General features: G+C 42.9%; 1 protein-coding gene across 1 annotated transcript; it reads right to left on the minus strand.

Moving 5' to 3' along the window:
• Positions 1-708: 708 nt before the first annotated feature.
• Positions 709-19809, minus strand: FRRS1L (ferric chelate reductase 1 like; the record flags this gene model as incomplete). Its single annotated transcript, XM_079706141.1, has 5 exons — positions 19557-19809; positions 8524-8608; positions 6312-6450; positions 3083-3329; positions 709-881 (listed from the first exon to the last, which is right to left on the minus strand). Exons 1-5 carry the CDS (start codon positions 19792-19794, stop codon positions 709-711), a joined length of 882 nt encoding a protein of 293 aa, XP_079562267.1. The 5' UTR covers positions 19795-19809.
• Positions 19810-20286: the final 477 nt, after the last annotated feature.

Here is a 20286-nt window from a genome sequence, read left to right on the forward strand (position 1 = left end):
CACAGTTCCACTTCTAACCTTTCCAAGCAGCAAAAAAAATGTGTTCTTTTAGCTACTTACTAATCCAGAAGACACTTCAAATAAATATGAACCATTTTCATATCACTATTATCTCCATCATTCTCCTCATTAGCTGTGTAAGTATCCAAATGCCTTCATGCTTTATGAAAATTTGAAAGTTCTTCTGCCTAAAAGGCTGACTGTGAACTTGGGCCATCCAGTGAAGTTCTCCTTAGTATTACTCCAAGTAACTCTCTTGAGCTGTAGTTGGAAGAGCAAAGGTTGTTTAGAGACATGGTTTCTATGCCTAGCTTTCTCTACCTTGCTATGTGTTATCTGACCAAGTAGCCAAGGCTACATGGCACGAGAGTCATAAAAAGGGAGCCTTCCTGGGTCTCAAATCCCATTCAGTACGATGGCAATAATAATGTTCGTCAAGCCAACTCAGAGATGTTGGGAAGCTCAAATAAGAAAACATATTTGAAAGTGAGTGCTTAGAAAAGTTTTAAGTACTTTCCCAAAGTATGGGGTCATTATTAAACAATCCTCTTCGCTTAGAAAAGAAACTTGCTCTTTCTTCCAGAAAGCTGAATCATATAAGTCTTTTTTTTTTTACATAATAGAAGCTAAAATTATACTGCATATTTTTAAAAAATATACTAAAGACTTTCTAATAATGCATTGAGTCTGTTGGCTTTGCAGCTGTGGTTAAGGGGTTCCCATCAATAAGTAGAAGGTCAAGGCAACAATGAGAAGCAGACAGAATGGAGAGGAGAAGGTCTGATAGGCAGCTGATGGCATAAAAATGTCCTCATACTTGTAAATACTGACAACACGCTCTGAAGTCGGTGGTGAGTCTATATCATGTCGGGTGATGGAGCCTTTAAAGAGGAAAGAAATAAAAAGGAAGGGGCAATAGAAAAAAGGTACAGATTTAAAATGATACATGCAAACCACAGAAAAACTAAACTTCAAAGAACAAGAGCTACTATTTTTTTTCCAAATATATTTTTTATGTATGACTCATTAACCACTCCTGACCACATGGACTCCCTTGCAGATGGAAGTCTATGGGATACAAAGTGGTAGCCTGCCCAGGCCAGACCAGAGAGGGTGTGGTGTGCTGTGTATCTGTATGTCTGCATGTCTGTCTGGCAGAGTGGTGTGGAATGGTATAGAAAGTAAGAGGATTAAGATACCGAACAAGTCTTTGGATGGGAAACATTTTTTGACCTGGTTAGAAGAGGAATGAGGGGAAAGGCTGTATGCAAAGGCTGCTTAATAAGCTGAAATTGATAGGAAGGGCCTGACCTTTGGATTAACCCATATGAAATTTAGGAGACTAAGGCATATGAATTTAGAGCAAAGATCTCCTTGGAAATAGGGCTCACAGTGAGGGTTTTTTAAGGTACTATTTGCTAGAGAAGCTGTGTCCAGCTGGACATGTCAAGCCCCTGCTACAGTGTCCGTGCTGGCTCCTGTTAACACAAACCAAACTCCTCTGGCTGGCAAGAGTTTTTCTCTCAACTGGTCCCATTCACCTCTCCTCCCTAACCTCAATCATTGGTCACCTACATGAATTCCCAGGTTTAACTATGTACCTCCAATTCATACCTTTCCTGAGGGAAAGGCTAGATACAGCTACCAAGAGGCAGAACCAAACTCAAACCCAGAGTTTTAGATTCCAAATCCCATCATTTAAAATGAGTTCATTTCTCCAGCCTAAGACATGGTTTATTTCCCAGGGCATTGAAAGTACTCAAAGGTATAATTGTAGGTCCACTGTCGGTAACCTGGGAAATAAGCAAATGGAAAAGGTGTCACAAATCTGGAGGCATCCATATGTTTTCCCAACTAGAAACAGGCAAAAAAAAAAAAGGGTATAAAATCTCCAATCGATCAATGGGAACAATTTGAAGAGGAAAAAAAGATCAGATTAGGCAACGGATAGTTGATGAGAAAGATGCAATTCCCAGAATGAGTTCTCATACAGGGATTGAGAACAGCTCACTTCCATCCTTGGTCAGGCCATCAGGCTGATGAACTAGGAGGAATGCTGTAGACACAGTGTAACTTGATTTTAGCAGCCTCTCAAAGGCCTCATGATATGCTTGGGTCACTGTTGGGGAAATGCTGAAGAGACTTGCTGCCCAGAGTGAGGTCATCAGTGGACCAACTTGTTAGAAACACAGAATCTCAGGCCCCACCCTAGACCTACTAAAAACTGCATTTTAACAATATAGCCAGGCAATCCCCATACACATTAAAATTTGAGGAGTGGGCTTCCCTGGTGGCGCAGTGGTTGAGAGTCCTCCTGCCGATGCAGGGGACACGGGTTCGTGCCTCGGTCCGGGAAGATCCCACATGCTGTGGAGTGGCTGGGCCCGTGAGCCATGGCCACTGAGCCTGCGTGTCCAGAGCCTGTGCTCTGCAATGGGAGAGGCCACAACAGTGAGAAGTCCACGTACCGCAAAAAAAAAAAAAAAAAATTTGAGGAGTAATGGGTTAAACAATAGGATAATTTGGTAGATTTATGACCACCAGAATAGTCATAAAGTGAGTGTCAATCTCCAGAGCAGTCGCCAGAGGCCCTTTCCTGTTCAGTATTTTTTTATTTAGAGCATAGGAGTTAAGAGTACTCACTGATTTTGAAGTCAGACAGATATAGGTTTGAATTTCAGTTCTTCCATTAATTAGCTATATAGCCTTGAGCAAGTTCCTTAATCTCTCTAAAATGAGGATGATAATTCCTACAATTCTGGAGGATGTGGTGAGGAGTAAATGAGACCACTGTGAAAATTAGAGTCCACATACCATACACAGCAGACATATGATCTGTTTCATTAAGCACAGAGCTCATCATATACTATCTTGTATATCTTGCTCTAACTATGCATGTGTATAACTTGTCCATTTCTGTGTTCATGTGTATAAGTCCATTATAACATTCTGAAGGCAGAACATTCATATCGCCTTTCTCTCTTATGTTAGGCAAGTGCTTATCACTCCGTCGCCCAGTAAATAAGGACTACAAGCACAGCAGTGTCTGGTGTTTAATTCAGATACCAAAATGTAAGCTTACCCTGAATGGCTGGACCCCAAGCAAACAGATAATACCAACTTAAATGCAGATCAACAATCGTTTCATCTCTGGGAACATTCACAGGCCGTTTAAATCTGCAGGTGACCCGATTATTCTCAAAAACTCCTTCCTCATCTCTGGCAGGATTTCTCTGAATCTCCTTTGCCCACTGGCCTACGTTATAGAAGTGCTGTACGCGCACCCTGCCGTTGTCGTCGTGGACGCAGGCCATGACATCATCACCACCCTAACACGAAAGATGATGGAGAAAAAAGTCAAAGGTGTGTCTTTGGCAAACTTTTCTGCTAGAAAGAAATTTCACTCCGAAATATACGATCCATTAACTCTGTAATTGGAAGCCCCACCCCCCAAAATTGTTCTAAAAGCCATTAAAAATCTTTAACCAGGGACTTCCCTGGCGGTCCAGTGGTTAAGACTTTGCCTTCCAGTGCAGGGGGTGCGGGTTCGATCCCTGGTCAGGGAGCTAAGATCCCACATGCCTTGCGGCCAGAAAACCAAAACATAAAACAGAAACAATATTGTAACAAATTCAATAAAGACTTTAAAAATGATCCACATCAAAATATATTTTAAAAAAATCTTTAACCAAGTGACCAGAGTTTGTATCACCATAGCTGACATCCAGTGCCTCCTAATGAGTCATTTAGAGAAGAATACATCACCAGCTCTCCAGCAGTCCTGCCGAAAACACAGACACTAACCTAATCATAAGCAAACAATCAGACAAACCTGAATGGTAGGTCATTCTACCAAAAAACTGGCCCGTAATCTTCAAAAGGGTCAATGTCATGAAAGACCAAAAAGAAAAGAAAAAAGAAAAGATAAGAAACTATTTCAAAATAAGTAAGGCTAAAGATACATGACAGCTAATGGTGTTCCTAGACAGACTCCTGAGTCATAAAATAAAAATTTCTGTAAAGGGCAGTATTGGGATAAAGGGCAAATTTGAAAATGGACAAGTATATTTGATAATACTATTGTATCTATGTTAAACTTCCTGAATTTAATAAACTATATAATGAAAAAGAATGTCTTTGATCTTAGGAGATATCCACTTAAATATTTAGGGTTAAAGGGTCATGATATCTTCAATTTCACCTCCAAAGTTTCCAGAAAATAATAAAAATAGTAAGTAGTAGCAGCAGTCAGAGTTGTTGTAGTAGCAGCAGCAGTAAAGAGACATAAAGCATATGTGGCAAATGTTATTGTTTGTGAAAAAGTGACAGTGGTGACAGTTCCACACCATGAATGTGACTGATGCCACTGAATTGAATACTTTAAAATGGTAAATTTTAGGTTATGTACGTCTTGCCACAATTAAAAAAGTTACCATTTGGTGAATCTAGGTGAAACATATATACAGGAGTTTATGGTCCTATCCTTGCAGCTTGTCTGTAGGTTTAACATTTTTGTAAAAAACAAACCAAAAACGTTATAGGTGTTCATCAGTTATAACAAATGTACCCTTCTGTGAGGGATGCTGATAATGGTGGAGGCTCTGCACGTGTGTGTTGGGGGGGTATATGGAAATCCTGTGTACCCTCTATTCAATTTTGCTGTGAACCTAAAACTGCTCTAAAAAATAAAATCTAACGAAGAAAACAGTAATGCATCATTTCAAAAAAAGTTAAAGGTTATTAAAAAGGGGTTCCATTTTGCTTTTCCTGTGTATCAGGTTTTGAAAACTTTTAAATCTGTGCTTCTTGGAGTAATAGGAGAAGAAAAGAGAGACCTATATTTTATTTTTTTTGAGACCTATACTTTAAAGGCCTCTAGATAGCAAAATGTCAAACATAAAATCTGAATGCTCCTCACTCGACCTCCCTCCTGAGCCCCCTAATCTTAACAGCTGCACCATGAGTGCAAATGCATTCCAGGACAAGAAATGGTCAACTGCACTGCAAGCCAGCTTCTGGGATGACACACACCTGCTGTTTCTCCTATTGACCCTAAAGTAGGAGATAAGTGATATAAATTAGTATCCATGCCGTCTTACCAGGTGGACCCACTGTCTTACAGCCTGGACTGAGAAGTGCATTCTTCTAGTGACTCTCCAAGAACAAACTCACTGGAGCTCTGATTGCTTAGCCTGATCCCCCAGTCTCTTCTTACCACCCACATACAACCTATGTCCAATCCACCAGCAAAGACTGTCAGCGTTACCTTCAAAACATATCTGAAATCTGAGCCCTTCCCACCACGCCTGCTGCTGTAACCCTGGTCTGAGCTGCCCTCCTCTCATTGCAAGAACCTCAAAACAGACCATGTGAAGAAAAGAAGCAGCAGCACACGCAAAGGTTCAAAGGCCTAAGAAAGTCTGGCTATTTGGGAAGCACCTTGGCACAGTGAATGGCAAATGATGATGCCCCAGAGGAAAGAGAATGCAGCAGAGGCACAGACAGAAGCAGAGGTAAGGGATGGTCAGCTACCTGGGTTCCTGCCTGTTTCACAGTCCTTTCTGAGGACCAGATGTGTTCCTGCCCATGCATACTGTGGAAGACTGAATCGCTGGACACAATTCTTCACTCCCCTGCTGTTATATTATGTACATACGCCTTCACAAGGCTTCTTGCTAGAGGGAGTGTATTTCCCTGCCCGTTCATTCTGGGCTTGGCTGTGTGAATGACTTCAGGCAATGGAATATTATCAGCAGATGTGATGTGAACACAGGTTTGAAATAAGCTTGGATGGCTCTTGTGCTTCTGCCTCTGCCATGAGAAAAACATGCCTGGGTAGCTACTGGTTCCAGAATGATTAGAGAATACCTGAATCCAAGCCATGGCCTGGAGCCAAGCCCAGCTGAGTCCCAGCCAATCCACACACATGTAAGCAAGAGATAAATGCTTCCTGTTATCAGCCGTGTAGTTTTGGGGGCTCTCTTGCAGCCGTACTGTGGAAATAACTAATGAATACAGGTACCACGAGACACATTGTATTCTCATAACCAACCCTTCCATCTCCGTTTAAGCTAGCTTGAATTTTTTTTTAACTTGTAATCAGAGAGCCATAACTAGTATCATTGTTATACGGATTTGATCAATTTACTTGCTTTACTTTGAAAAAGAAAATTAAATGCCAGAAATCGGCTTCTCCCATTTAAAAGTGGCGTTATAACTTAGGGAAACACAACCGTGCTCATTCTCTAAAGTCTAAAGTAGCACAGCAAACTAAAGAGAAAAATTAGCTTCTATCATGCTTTGTGTCTTACCATTTTCCTGTCTGAAGAGAATCCAACTGCTACCCAACCATCTGTGTCTGCACTCAGCTCAAATTCCACATCAGCCCCTATCATCCGGTAGCTAAGGAAGTAGTCACAGGTCTCTGCATTACAGCCCGGTTTGCCATATCTATAGGATATATCAAAACAGATATTACGGCTTCCTCAGCCACTTACTCAAAATACATCAACAGAACATCTGTGTGTCAGGCAGGACGCTAAGCAATATTAATAAATATATTAGATCTTTGCTACCTGGGATCTCAAAACCCCAGTTTCACTCAGGAGAGACCATGGAGACGAACCGCTCCTCTTTATCTACCTGCAAACTGAGGTCCAGAGATGGGAAGACACTTACCGAGTGAATCAAGCTGCAACAGGACTGAACCTGGGCCTCCAGGCCTAGCCAGGGTTCTCTACGTGTTATTAGAGTTTCTCAAATATTAATTATTACTGAATTATTTCTGCATCCCTTTTAGAGAAAAAAAATTCTCTGAGTTAATAATTTAAATAATTTACCAGTTCTTTTCACTTACAAATTTTCAATTAAACTACAAAATTAAACTAACAAAAATGGGCAAATTAAATATAGATTAAACTACAAAACCAGGAACTTTTAAATTCATAGCATTCACGTGATAAATGAGGTCATTTCACTGAAAGCGACTTTCTGCTTACCTGTGTGTAGTGTGTCTGAGTGGCCTCTGCAGGGTCTTTATTTTGAGCATGTTCTTACTACTAGACATGACTCCACTCCCCTCCACTTTTATCTATTTGAATTGCTCCACAACACTTATACATACAAGCCACCAAACAAATGCCTCATCTGGTAATCACTGGGCGCGAATGCATCATTTATTCACAAAATTTGCTTTTGCTCTATCGGGCTACTTGGTGCTGATACAATTCAGACACTACAGTACAGAGCACTGTAAGGGGGTTACCCAGACAACCAGATTATGCATTTGTTCATCTGTTTAAGGAGCATCACTGAAATGAAAACATGAATTAAAATTTTCTTCCAGAGGACTTGTGGATCCTTTAAGGATCAGCAAGCCCTAGTTTTAGGAACACTGCTTTACACCATTTTCAGAAACGACAGAAAATTGTAGCAATGGGTGGGATAATCTAAGCTCAGATGGAAGGTATCTAAAAGTACAGGATGCAAGGCTGCCAAGTATTGACGGAGGAGGGAGACAAGGAACATGCAGCTCTGCTGGCAGATACCCTGAGAAGCTGGCAGGAGGTGTAAGCTCAAGACCACAGGAACTGGGCTGAAAAACCTGAAAAGGGTGAGGAAAGCTAAAAGAGGGGTGAATGGGCCAGAAAGCAAGTCTCCCTAAAGCCAGCAGGGCACTAAAATGCCTTCCCTTCTCAAAAATATCCCTTGATCACCAGAATTATTCTTTGCTGGCTATCTTCCCCAATAATCATATCACTGGATTTTTAAAAATTCCTTAGAAATACACTTGTAATCAAAGAAAACTCAAAACCTCCATGTTCAATTGTTTCTCCTTGAGCACTGAACCAAAAAAAAAAAAAAAAATCAAAACATTCAGTGCAGTGGCCATCAAAATCTTTACTCAAGGACAATTTGTTTTAGGAAATAAAGGATTCAAAGAAAAGGAGGGTTTCCCAACAAAGCACAGCTGTCTAGACGGGAGGCCCACTGTCTACACTACTGTTTTCTAGCTCCAGCCCATCACGTCTTGACAGAATACTACTAATAATCAGGCAGGAACTCACTAGATCTGAGACAACTAGCTAGACACAATAATCAATGCATAATGACTAGTTAGTATCATACAGCTACCCATAAGTCATGACTATTGATTTGAAAAGGAACTGGGTCTTAGGCACATGTATTATTGCCTGTCCCATCCACACCCCTGCTGAATAAGCAGAGACATCTGTGTTATGTGATTCTTTTTCATACAGCCAACTGGTTAGACCCCTGAGCCAATGGTGTACAGTCATAAATGAAGAACTAGAGAAGAACGTTCTAGGGCCAACGGGCATGCTACAGCTCAAGGCTTGGAAGACTGAAACCTGGGGTGGCCATCAGAAACAAGCCGCATCTCTGCTGAAGTTATGAGGGGTACAGGTCCCTGGTTAGAGTGAACTGCATGCAATTTAAATACTACCTTGAGAAGTAAAATCAAAGTCTTGGCTTTAAAGTTATGCAACTCGCAGATCTACCAACCTAAAGCATCCCTTAGTTTTTCCACAGTCATCCACTTTGATTTTGGCAAATGGATCCACAGGAGGAGCAGTAGGGAAAGGGTAACCTGGCCAGTGAGAATAAATAATGGTTAGAAAATCCAGGAACAACGTTTCCAATGAGAAATGCTTCTTTTTAGTAGGTTGACTATTCTCTAGCGCACGCGTCTAGAAATGGTGAAGGCCTCAGAAAAGAGCTTTGTTGAAGCCTAATCACCCTTTTCATGAGGGGCAGGTAGGGGCACACGTCTTTGAACCCAGCCTTACATGTTAACTGAGAAAGGGCTTTTTCCTCATTTACAGGTAAGGAGCCTGAGGCACTGAAAGAGGGCATAATATCATACCCACTGGCTCACCACTGTCCCCTGAGAGTGTGAAAATCACAGTTTTATACAATACACATGTTCTAAGAGAAAAAATAAACGAAACATTTCTATATTTGATAGCAGAGGTTTTCCATTTATATCTATATGTTATAATAGGGTTTTTCTGTTTCTCTGAACTTCCATTTTTCATTAAGCTGTATAGAACATTGTCTTATCTCACTAATTCTTTAAACACATCATTTCATGCATCTTTCTTAACATCATAATGCATTCAACCACACATCAAAGGAAAGCCTGCATTATGCTTCCAGTCTGTGACACAAATATTTTTCTTCTTGGCTGTTCACTCCCTGCACCATGTGTGATTTATCTTGTATTCTCTGCCCATCACAGTGCTTGACACTGGACATTGAATGATTGTCAAATGAATAAATAAAATCACCCATAGATATTAGGCAGTGCAAATACACTTAAAAAAATTATTGTATTAGTTTTTCTTTTCTCACTATTCTGAAGTCCTTTCTTTGTGATTTGTAATTTTTTTAAGTGAGGTTTTGTTTACTTTGTTTCATTAAGTTATACTTCTAAAAAAGCCAACAGCAGATGCAAACTATTACATTTAGAATGGATAAACAAGAAGGTCCTAATGTATAGCACAGGAAACTATATTCAATATCCTGTGATAAAGCATAATGGAAAAGAATCTAAAAAAAAGAATGTCTATATGTGTATAACTGAGTCACTTTGCTGTACAGCAGAGATTAGCATGACATTGTAAATCAACTACACTTCAATTAAAAAAAAAGTCACCAGGTCACATTTTCCTGGTTCATATCTGTGCTCTATGGACAGTTCATCTCTACTACCCTAGATCTTGATCACATACTAAAGTACAGCCCTACCTTTTCACCATCTTTAAGTACTTGGGCCAGATGCATTACTTTTTCTATTTTCATGCTTATTTTATGCTAAGTTGGAAATCCACTTAAGTACTATAGACTGAGTCCCACCTTGGATGAGTTTTTTGTTTTTCTCTTAATATTTATGGAGTTCGATGCTACTATGTCAAGCATCATCCTATATGTTCTTCCTCTTATTTCTCACTACAATGTTGTGGCTATTTTTTCTCAGAGTATTTATCCAGGAATGCAATGACTACTTATGTTTTTAAGGTTCTATAGGTGTCTGAAAAAGACAATCTCTTGTAATGTTGCTTCTGACGCAGGTTCACCATTTTCTTCCATCATCTTTACTACTTCCTAGCATCTAGAATGATACATCAGCATATAGCAAATTTCCTGCTCAATAAATGCCAGTAATTATTACTATTGGATTATTATTACTATTAAATTTTTAAACTAACCATTGGGTAAGATCGTCTCTAGAAGAAGAATGGGTTTCTAAGCTCCAAATAAGATCAAGTTTTGGAACAAAGCTCACTTATAAATGTATTGAACTAGCTTATTAATGTTGGTAAATGGCTTATTTCTCAGGGCTTTTCTAGCACTGATTTTCTATTTTATATACTTCTAAATCTTAGAATGAGAACTTTTGTTGTCAAATGAATTTGGGCATCATTTAATAATATCACATTTTCTTCTCATTTTGTAAGATGTTTTGTTTAAGCATAAATTTATGTATGTATGTATTTATTTATTTATTTTTCACTGCACTGGGTCGTCGTTGTTGCACGCAGGCTTTCTCTAGCTGTGACGAGCGGGAACTACTCTTCGTTGCGATGCGCGGGCTTCTCATTGCGGTGGCTTCTCTTGTTGCAGAGCATGGGCTCTAGGCACATGGGCTCAGTAGTTGTGGCTCGCAGGCTCTAGAGTGCAAGCTCAGTAGCTGTGGCGCATGGGCTTAGTTGCTCCGTGGCATGTGGGATCTTCCCGGACCAGGGCTCGAACCCATGTCCCCTGCACTGGCAGGCGGATTCTTAACCACTGCGCCACCAGGGAAGTCCCTGTAAGATGTTTTGTAATAAAGAATTTGATTGGTTTTTGTCCCTGGTTCCTGGGAGGGTGACTCTAAATCCCTGGAATTTCCCAGTGGGTCTTTCTTATTCCTGAGCCCCTTGGGTTCACACCTGAGTTTATGCTAAGAGATAAGATGACTCAGCATGGGGACTGGTCACTAAAAAGATGAACCACGTGATTAGAGGTTTGGGGCTTTGAGCTAGCCCTGCCTCCAGGGAGGGGGTGAGGGGCTGGAGATTGAGTTCAATTCTGTAGCTAATGATTAAATCAACCATGCCTTGGTAATGAAACCCCAATAGAAACACTGGACACTGAACCTCAGTGCAGCTTCCTGGTGGTGAACACACTGATATGCTGGGAGGGTGACAGGTCATGATTCATTGGAGAGGAATCCTGCATTCATGGAAACTGCATTCATGAGCCCCCAGACTCTGCCCTGTGTGTGTCTTCACTGGCTGTTCCTGAGCTGTATCCTTGATACTAAAACTGTTATTGTGTGTACAGCCCATTCCTGAATCCTTTGAGACGTTCTAGTGAATTATAGAACCCAAGGGGGGTTGTGAGTGGCCCCTGGATTGGTAGCCAGTTGGTCTGAAGTGAGGCTAGTCTTGTTGTGGACCATGCCCTTTAACCTGTGGGGTCATTAGTGCCAGAACTGAATTTCAAGACACCAACTGGGGTTGGTATCAAAATATAAGCAAAGCAATATTATATTTTTTTTCCTGAAATTAAATGATCTCACTATTTGGAATAAAATAAGTTTGGACCACGTGCCAATATTTAAGCTCCTGTATCTCAGCTACAACTCAGCCTCTACAGCCAGCTGTAGGATGGGCTAGTACTCTGCAAACCACATCTCTCCTTTGCCAGCTGGCTAGGTTCTGCCAAAAGAAAACATTAAAGGGAGGTTGGGAGGCAGGAGGAGGGAAAGACCATTTGTTCCTGTTTGATTGCTGTCCAATATGCAAGTCCTCAGCGACTCTACTTCATCCTCACATTGGCAGTCAGTTTGAGTTTACAGCTTTTTTCTAGACTCCCAGGACCAGCCTCTTCAAAGGAACCAGCATCAGCTGGGCAGACAGCCCATTCTCAGAGGATGGGCTGCACCTCTGGGGTGGGGGTGGGGGTGGGAGTGGGAGGTCCCTTGTCTGAGCTCTTGGTTCTCACAGCCTCAAGCCCTTCTCTCTGCTCCCTCAGCCCCAGGGCCGGCACCCGCTTCCCAAAGTGACTTTCTCTGAGCTCCCTTTTTGCTTCTGCAGTCCCCTCAATACCTTTTCAGACAGCTCCCTGGGCTGGTTATCCTGTTTTAAAAAGCTTAAAAAATTGATTTCTGTCTCTCTGACTAAACCTTGATGGGTAGAGACTAAGTGTATTAATCCTTGAATAGCAATACAATGTAAATGTTTGTGAAAAACCATATCTTATTAGCAGTTATCATCTTGAAGCCTAGAGAATTAAGATATTCAATCGGATCTGTTTTACATGCACTGTACAATTTTATTGGAAAATTGTGTTTATTGTAGAATTTTAATTTTTAAATACCCTAGGTCCACAGAATTAATGATATTTCTTGATTTATGGAACACTCCGTTGTATGGATATACAACATTTTTTTATCCATTCAGGGGCTGACAGACATTCAGGTTGTTTCTACTTTGGGGCTATTATGAATAATGCTGCCATGAACATCTGTGTACAAGTCCTTGTGTGAACATATGTTTTCAGTTCTCTTGGAATAGAATTGCTGTGTCATATGTTAACTCTACGTTTAACTTTGTGAGGAACTATCAAATTATTTTCCAAAGTAGCCACACTGTTTTACATTCTTACCAGCAATGTACTGTGGGGAGGTTGGGGGGAGGTCCTTTTTTTTTTATAGCCATCCTAGTGGGTGTTAAGTGGTATATCATTATGATTTTGATTTGCATTTCCTTAATGACTAATGATGCTGAGTATCTTTTCATGTACTTATTGGCTATTTGTATATCTTCTTTGGAGAAATGTCTATTTAGAGCCTTTCTCCATGTTTTAATAGGGTAGGCTGTCTTTTTATTATTGACTTGTAATGTATTAGCTTTTTAATCTCTGCTATGTCTAGGGTTATTTCTCCCTTTTTTCATTCCTAATAGTATTTGTCTTCTCTCTTCTTCTCCTTATCAATCTTGCCAGAACCCTACTGTGAGAGTTAATTTTATGTGCCAACTTGGCTAGGCCAGGTGCCCAGATATGTGGTCAAACATTATTCTGGATGTTTCTGTGAGAGTGTTTTCGGATGAGATAAACATTTAACATTTTATATCAGTGGACTCTGAGTAAAGCAGATTGCCCTCCATAATGTAGGCGGGCCTCATCCCCAGCTGGACAGAACAAAAAGACTGAGCTTCCCCGAGCAAGAGTGAATTCTGTGGCAGATGGCCTTCGGACTTGAACTATAACATTGGCTCTCTCCTGGGTCTCCAGCCTGCCAGCCCACTCTGCAGATTCTGGACTTGCCAACCTCCAAAACTGTGTGAGCCAACTCCTTAAAATAAACTTCTCTCTGTTTCTCATCTATATATACATACACATCCTATTGGTTGTGTCTCTCTGGATAACACTGGCTAATACATGTATCTACTTCATTCATATTTTCAAAGAATCACTTCTGGCTTTTTTGATACTCTTTACTGAATATTTGGTTTCTAATTCATTAAATTCTGCTATTTCGTCCTTTCTTTCCTCCTACTTTCCTTAGAGTTTTTCTTTCTCTAACTTCACAATTCTTTGGCACTTCTCCTTTTCTTCTATCAACGTTTAAGCCCAACAATCAACTGCCTCCAGGGGTTTCTGCCTGGACATTCCACGAGCAAAACAATTCCAGACGCCCAACACTGAACTTCCCCACCTCCCAAATGCCCTTCCTCCTATGTTTTCTATCTTAGTGAAGAACCCCACCACCCACCCCCAGTCTCCCAACCCTGAAACCCTAGATTCCTCCACCTGGAACATTTCCTCCGTCACCATTCCTTTCATTTCCACCCTGAAACATGAGCCTGCCTCTTGGCTATTGCACTGTCTCCTATCTGATTCCCCCACTTCCCTTCTAATTCTTCCACCAGCACCAGGTTTCTAAAACAGAAATCAGATCTTGTCACAACGCCATTTGAAGACCTTTACTGGCCTCTCCCCACCCCCTCCTATCTCTCCTACACTCACTCGTCTTCCTTAGTCCTGACATGTATGCGTCAGACACCCAGCCATGCCAGCTTCTGCTTTTCCCCTTAGCTTTGTCCATGCTCCCACTTTTTTTTTCTATTGAAGTATAAGTTGATTTAGAATGTTGTTGCTCCCACCTTTTTATTACTGGTTTTTGGTGGTTTGTTTGTTTGTTCCTTTCCCTCCACTTTCCATTTTAGTGCTTTCTTTCTCTTTATTGAAAATTAAAATTTGGATGAAGGCCAAATAATATTGGTTTGAGGCAAAAAAAACCTTTTTTTCCTCCTTCCCTTTACTTCTTCTCACATGTGCCTTGTAAACCCCTCCAATAACTGTTCTGTTTTGGAGAATGAAAGCCATTTTTTCCTCCCTTCAAGAGGCACTTATTTTCTTGGTTTATTTCTCCAGGTTCTCAACATGCTTTTGTTGTTTCCATTCTTGTCTAACTCGCAGCCACTATCTGTTCCTCTTTTTGCAATCCCTTGAGCCTGTTTTGCCATACTCCACTAGGTGGATAATGGCTTCTCGTTAGCTATTTATTGCTTCTAATTAACTGCTTGGATCACAGCCCTCAGGTATTAATTTGGTACTTAATTCCTTGAAGTTTTAACCAGAAATTATCTGTTCAAATCTCTGAGAGCTACTGCATCAGCCTATTTCTCTTTCTGGACTGCCTGAATCGCTTCTGCTTATCAGAACCATATAAAGAAGCAAAAATGTCAAGGGACTTTGTAAAATGGAACATTCCACCCACGTGGAGCCCGTTTAGCAAAGCTTTCATCATGGCACTCCACCACTCAGGAACCTGCAGTTCCCAACTGACTACCCCATCAATTCCAAGGCCCTCTTTTCAAGTTTGCCCATAAAAATGCCCCATCCCGCCTGTTCCACTGCATTTCCTAACATATGTGTTTAGAAGAGAGGTCCACAGGGACCCTCTCTTCTAAACATGCTGGACACCTTGCACCACCTTATCCATAAAGTCAATCAACAACAAACCCACCCGGTTCTCTGCTACCTTCTAGCTGTGTGACTTTAGCTACAATATTTAAACTTTCTGGGGGTCAGTTTCCTTAACTCGAAAGTGGGAATAGCAGTAGTATCTAAGTCAGAGTGTTGCTATAAAGATTAAAGTTAATATGGGTAGGGTACTTAGGACAGTGACTGGCACACAGTAAGCACTTAATAAAAGTTAGCTCCAGTTAGTGTTATTATTGGGTTAGATTCATGGATATGAATTAGATGTAGATTATTTACCTTTAAATTATTTACCTTTTCTGTGATTTGTTTTGGTTTTATTCTCCCACCCCGAAACTATATATATATATATATATATATATATATATATATATATATATGCTGTTTCTACTTTGTCACTGAACAAGGTGATACTATCTTTGTTCAAACCAAAGTACAAATGAAGAGATACTATAAATGAAAAAAAAAAGTGTGCACGTGCCTGTGTGTGTGAGTTGGGGGGGGTGTCTTTTTATTCTCAGTACGTATATATGCACCACGAGGGGAAAAGCATCCCAAATGTCTATATGTACGGTGATGAGTTATGTATTCACATACAATACACAGTAGACGCAGGAAGAATATAGGCAGATGAAGGAACTCCTGCCCTTCCCCCCAAGCTCTGTTCTTCTCTCTACTGCCTTACGAGCTCTTTCCCAAGATGGGAAAAATTGTGGTCAGAACTCAATGGTCAGAAACTCATGGATTGGGCCATGTTTTACAAGTGGTCAGACTACTATGCCTTAAAGATAAGCAACCTTGAACGGTGTTCCTTCTTTCCTTCCTAGGTAGGGTATGGCCCAAGGGCAAGCCAGCTACCATCATCCAAGTGGCTGGCTGATGAGTCTCAGGGTTTGCTCCTCAGACCTGGTCTGTAAATCTTAGCAGCAAGGAGAAGGGAGCAGCAGGCTTCATTTAGGACTTAACCCTAAGCCAACACCCAACTCAATTTTTTTCAGAGAACCCTCAAAATAGGAGGTTTGCCCATAATCATGTGGTAATTTGTTTTATATTCTACTGTTGTTCTGAATATATAGATTCTGGCTTGAGAACCTCAAGGGTAAGAGGGTATGGGTGATAGGAGTCAAGCACCAAGAACCTATCCAAACTGTGAACCATGGAGAGCACAAAGGGTCACAGCACGGTTAGACTGTACTCTGGGAGAATATCTTGCCTAATGGCAGGGAATGGGGAGAGAAAAGCAGAGAAGCCCTCTGAAAGAGGCAGCAATTGAGCTGGGACTGTACGGCTGAGTAGTATAGGCTAAGACAGTGGGAACCCCCAAGAATTCTGAAAACTAGCATCATTAAACCAAAATATAATTTAAATTAAAAAAAATGAACATGTTAGGGGGTGATGAGAAACATCAAATCAGCCAGTGTTCAGTCTGTGGTCTGGGGGGTCTTGGGCAACCTGGACACTGGAGAAATGGTCTCTGGACAAGGTGGGTAATGGTCACTTGGCTCAACCAGAGTTTCAGGGAATTCTCCATGCCCACCCCCATTATTCTAATTCCCTTTTTCTGATTTCATACTACTGGGCTACTTTTTCATTAAAAATTCAGTTTGTCGGCAACTTTGAACCTGAGAAGGGGGTACCCTGCATAGAGAAAACAGCCCAATCACTAGAAAAAGACAACCCCACTTGTACTGATAGAAAGATAGAATAGTTTAAACGTACTATTTCTACCTCTTCATTTGCCACTTCCTCCAAAATCAACTGGGTTCCCTCTTTCCTTCTCCACTGAACTCATCCCAGGAAAATCCACCCATTACCTCTCATTTCCTGAATCCATCAACTATTTTAAGTCTTCACTGGGCCTCCCCATGGCATGGGACACTCTTCCTGATGCCCTTTTCCTTCGTCTCCTGGGTGGGAAGCCATTCTGGGACATTTCCTGGTTCTGCTTCTCCATCTCTGGCAGTACCCTTTTAAGGCAGTGTCATTGATTATTTCTAAGGATCTTGGGAAAGTCTCTACTCAAGACCCACAAGGCTAAAGCCTAGGCCCAGGGTAATCTAGTAGACGTGCTTCCCCTGGGAGGCTCACCCCACAAACATCCCCACTAGCACCCACCAGATGGTTGTAGGATCAGCCTTTGAAGGTAAGTGCAAGGATCAGAGAGAAGAGTAGAATGGACAGTGAAAGCTCAGAGTGAGGAAAAGGAAGGAGTGAGAGATGGTTGTAAATGAAAGTTGGGTCAGACAGAAAATTCCAGATAAAGGAGTTGAAGCTTCATCCAGGGAGTAGATTGGAACCATTGCAGATTTTTGAGGGTTAGAGCCAGGCTTCAGGTGGTATGTGCAGAATGGGTGAGAGTGCCAAGCAGACAAAGTAGAGATTTGTACACATATCACAGGCCCTGCTACCCCTGTAGGGTCACCTCACCTAAGTGCCCTCCCCCTTTTGTCTCAGCAAAGTCTCTCACACTTCCTGGTTCAACTCTATAAAGCTTTCCTTTGGGCTGCAGCCCACCTGATGTCCATGTTCATAAAAGTGCCTGGACTATACAGCTAACTTCATTCTCTCTATATATACAAACTGACATCGAATCTGACCTTGTTCTCCATTTGTTAGGTGCATGTGCCCAATAAGAATATAATTTCTCATGTGCCACCTTTGAGTCACCTGGCAGTGTGCTAGGCTGACTATGAACAGAATAACTACCTATTACATGCTTTCAAAAAGAGATGGATTTTGTACTATTTACTCTTTTATAGAGTGACAGATTCTACTTCTGCTTGTTGTTCCCCTACTCTGCCCCTGCATTCTTTCCTTCTCCCTGACTACATGGCTGCCCAGCTAGAAGACTCTACTTTTCAGCTTCCCTTGCAGCTAGGTCATGTAATTAGGTTCTTGCCAAAGAAATGTGCGCAGCAGTGATTTCTGCAACCAGCCTAAAAGGTAATTGTTTGCCCTGAACTTCCTCTCTTTCTCCTTTCCTCAAGCTTGAACAAAGACGTGCAAGCAACCTGACTTCCACACAGATGAGGACAAAGCCTTAGACGGTGGGGGAACAACATCAGGGAAAGAACCTAGGTCCTTGAATGACCTTGTGGAACAGAGCTGGACCACCTGTCCAGACCAGCCAGACTCAAATGAAAGAAAAATAAACTATCTTATTTAAGCCACTGTATGTTGGGGTCCCTGTTTCAGCAGTTAAGCATCTACCCAACTAATGTATTTCCCCAAATCCATTTCTCCATATAATACAGTAAGTCCAGCTTTTGAATTGGGCATATTACTTCCCAGATAAAGGCTACATTTCCCAGCCTCCTCTGCACCTATGTGTGACCATATGACTAGGTTGTGGCTAATGAAGTGTAAGTAGAATTGTTACATGGGCCTTCTGAGCAATCTCCTTATAAAGTAGTCAGTGACCTTCTTCCCACTTCCTCTTTCCCACGGTCTGGAAAGTGAATGTAATGGCTGGAGATGAAGCAGCCATTTTGGACCATGAAGTTACATTCTAAGAGTTGTGAAGAAGCAGAAGACCAGGATTAGTGTCTCCAATGACCAGTTTTAGACTGCTTACTTCTAGATTTCTTTACGTGACAGAGGAACTTCTATCTTATTTAAGCTATTAATGTTTGTTTGTGGTAGGTAGCTAAACCTAATCTTAAGTAACAGATACATCCAGCCTCATATCATCTGCTGGGACACACAACATTTCAAAGCCCAACTTGATTCTTGGATATTCCTCTTAGCAGAAGAAAAGAAAAATCACTTTCCAAATTGCAGAAGTAAGAAGCCAGTTTCCATTCCTTCTGAAGAAAATCAGCTTGGCTTTTGTGCTCACTGAAACACTGCCTCTACAGGGAGGTCATTGAGGGACAAACACCCTGTCTCTGGGCCCACCAGGCCCCAACAATGGCGGCTCACACTAGGGATGCATGACATGTGGGAAAACAGTAAAGAAGTGGGATGGAAGTGGGGAAAGAGATGTGACCCAGCTCTCATGGGCAGGGCAGTGAGCACGAACAGAACGCTGAGCTTGGGACACTAGCCACTGCAAATTTAGGTCCATACAGACAGGGAGGAAATAAGGCAACATCTCTCTTTAAGTTGGGATTTCTGCTTCCCACCAGCTGCTCTTATCTCACACACCCTAGGCCAGATGGCAGTCTCCTCCCTTACCACCCCCTACCCCAATCCCTGGCAGAGACAGAGAGTGGAGGCCAGATGCTGAAAACTGGGGGAGCCTAGACTCAGCCCCACCTGTCCGCAGCTTCGCAAGACTTGGCTGACCACCTGCCTCTCCCGGCCTCAGTCTCCCCACCTGTAAAGCCAGCAGCGGGCGGAAGGCGCTGACAGCTCTTGGGACCACTTGTCCAGGAGGATGGGTAGTGGGAGCCACGCGCTCCCCGTCCGGGCCTCGGCCGTGCCGGCGCTGCCTCCATTCGCATCCTAACCAACTGCCCGCCCCCGCCCCCGCTCCTGCCGCCTCCGGCCCCCGTCCCGGGTCTCCGCTCCCGCAGCCCCTCATCCTCCCGCAGCCTCACCCTCCTCGGACAGGTAGCGTAGGTCGTAGAACTCCCCCGCGAAGGTGCCGTAGGAGGAGTCGTGGCGCGGAACCGCCTCGTCAGAGCCCGAGTCCCCCCGCGCGCGGCCCCGGGGGCCCCGGCCCCCGGCGCCCGCGCCGTCGTCCGCGGGGCTGGCGGCACAGGCGACGGTCCCGGCCAGCAGGAGCAAGAGCAGCGGCGCCCAGGCCCCCGGGCGCTGCCGGCGCGGCCGCGCCATCGCTATCCACCGATCCCGCAGCCAGGCCGCTCGGGCCGCAGCAGGGGCGCCGCGGGCGCTGGGCAGGGACTGCGCGGCCGCCCCCGCCGCCGCCAGCAAGCATCCGCCCCCTCCCGCAGCCCGCGCAGCCGCGGAGCCGCCCGCACCCGCCGCCTCCCAGCCTTGGTCTGCGCATCCTCGCTTGCGCCAGAAGCCTCCCATTCTTCCTAGCATCCTCTCCTCCTCGCCCGAACTCTCTTTCTCTGCCTCCGTTCTTTCTCCCATTTCTCCTCCCTCCCTCCACGAGTCTCTCACAGACACAAATTTGGCCCTTCTACCCTCTTGCTACTACTCAGAAAGTGGTCCACGGAGCAGCAGCAGCAGCAGCATCCCCAGAGACCAGCATGTTAGCATCACTAATCTCGGGCCCCACGGCAGACACGTGACTCAGGATGCATTTTACCAATATCCCCGGGAGACCCCAGTATATATTCACATTTAAGAAGTGCTCCT

This window comes from Hyperoodon ampullatus (genome assembly GCF_949752795.1).
Source record: "Hyperoodon ampullatus genome assembly, chromosome: 6".
Lineage (NCBI taxonomy): Eukaryota > Metazoa > Chordata > Mammalia > Artiodactyla > Ziphiidae > Hyperoodon > Hyperoodon ampullatus.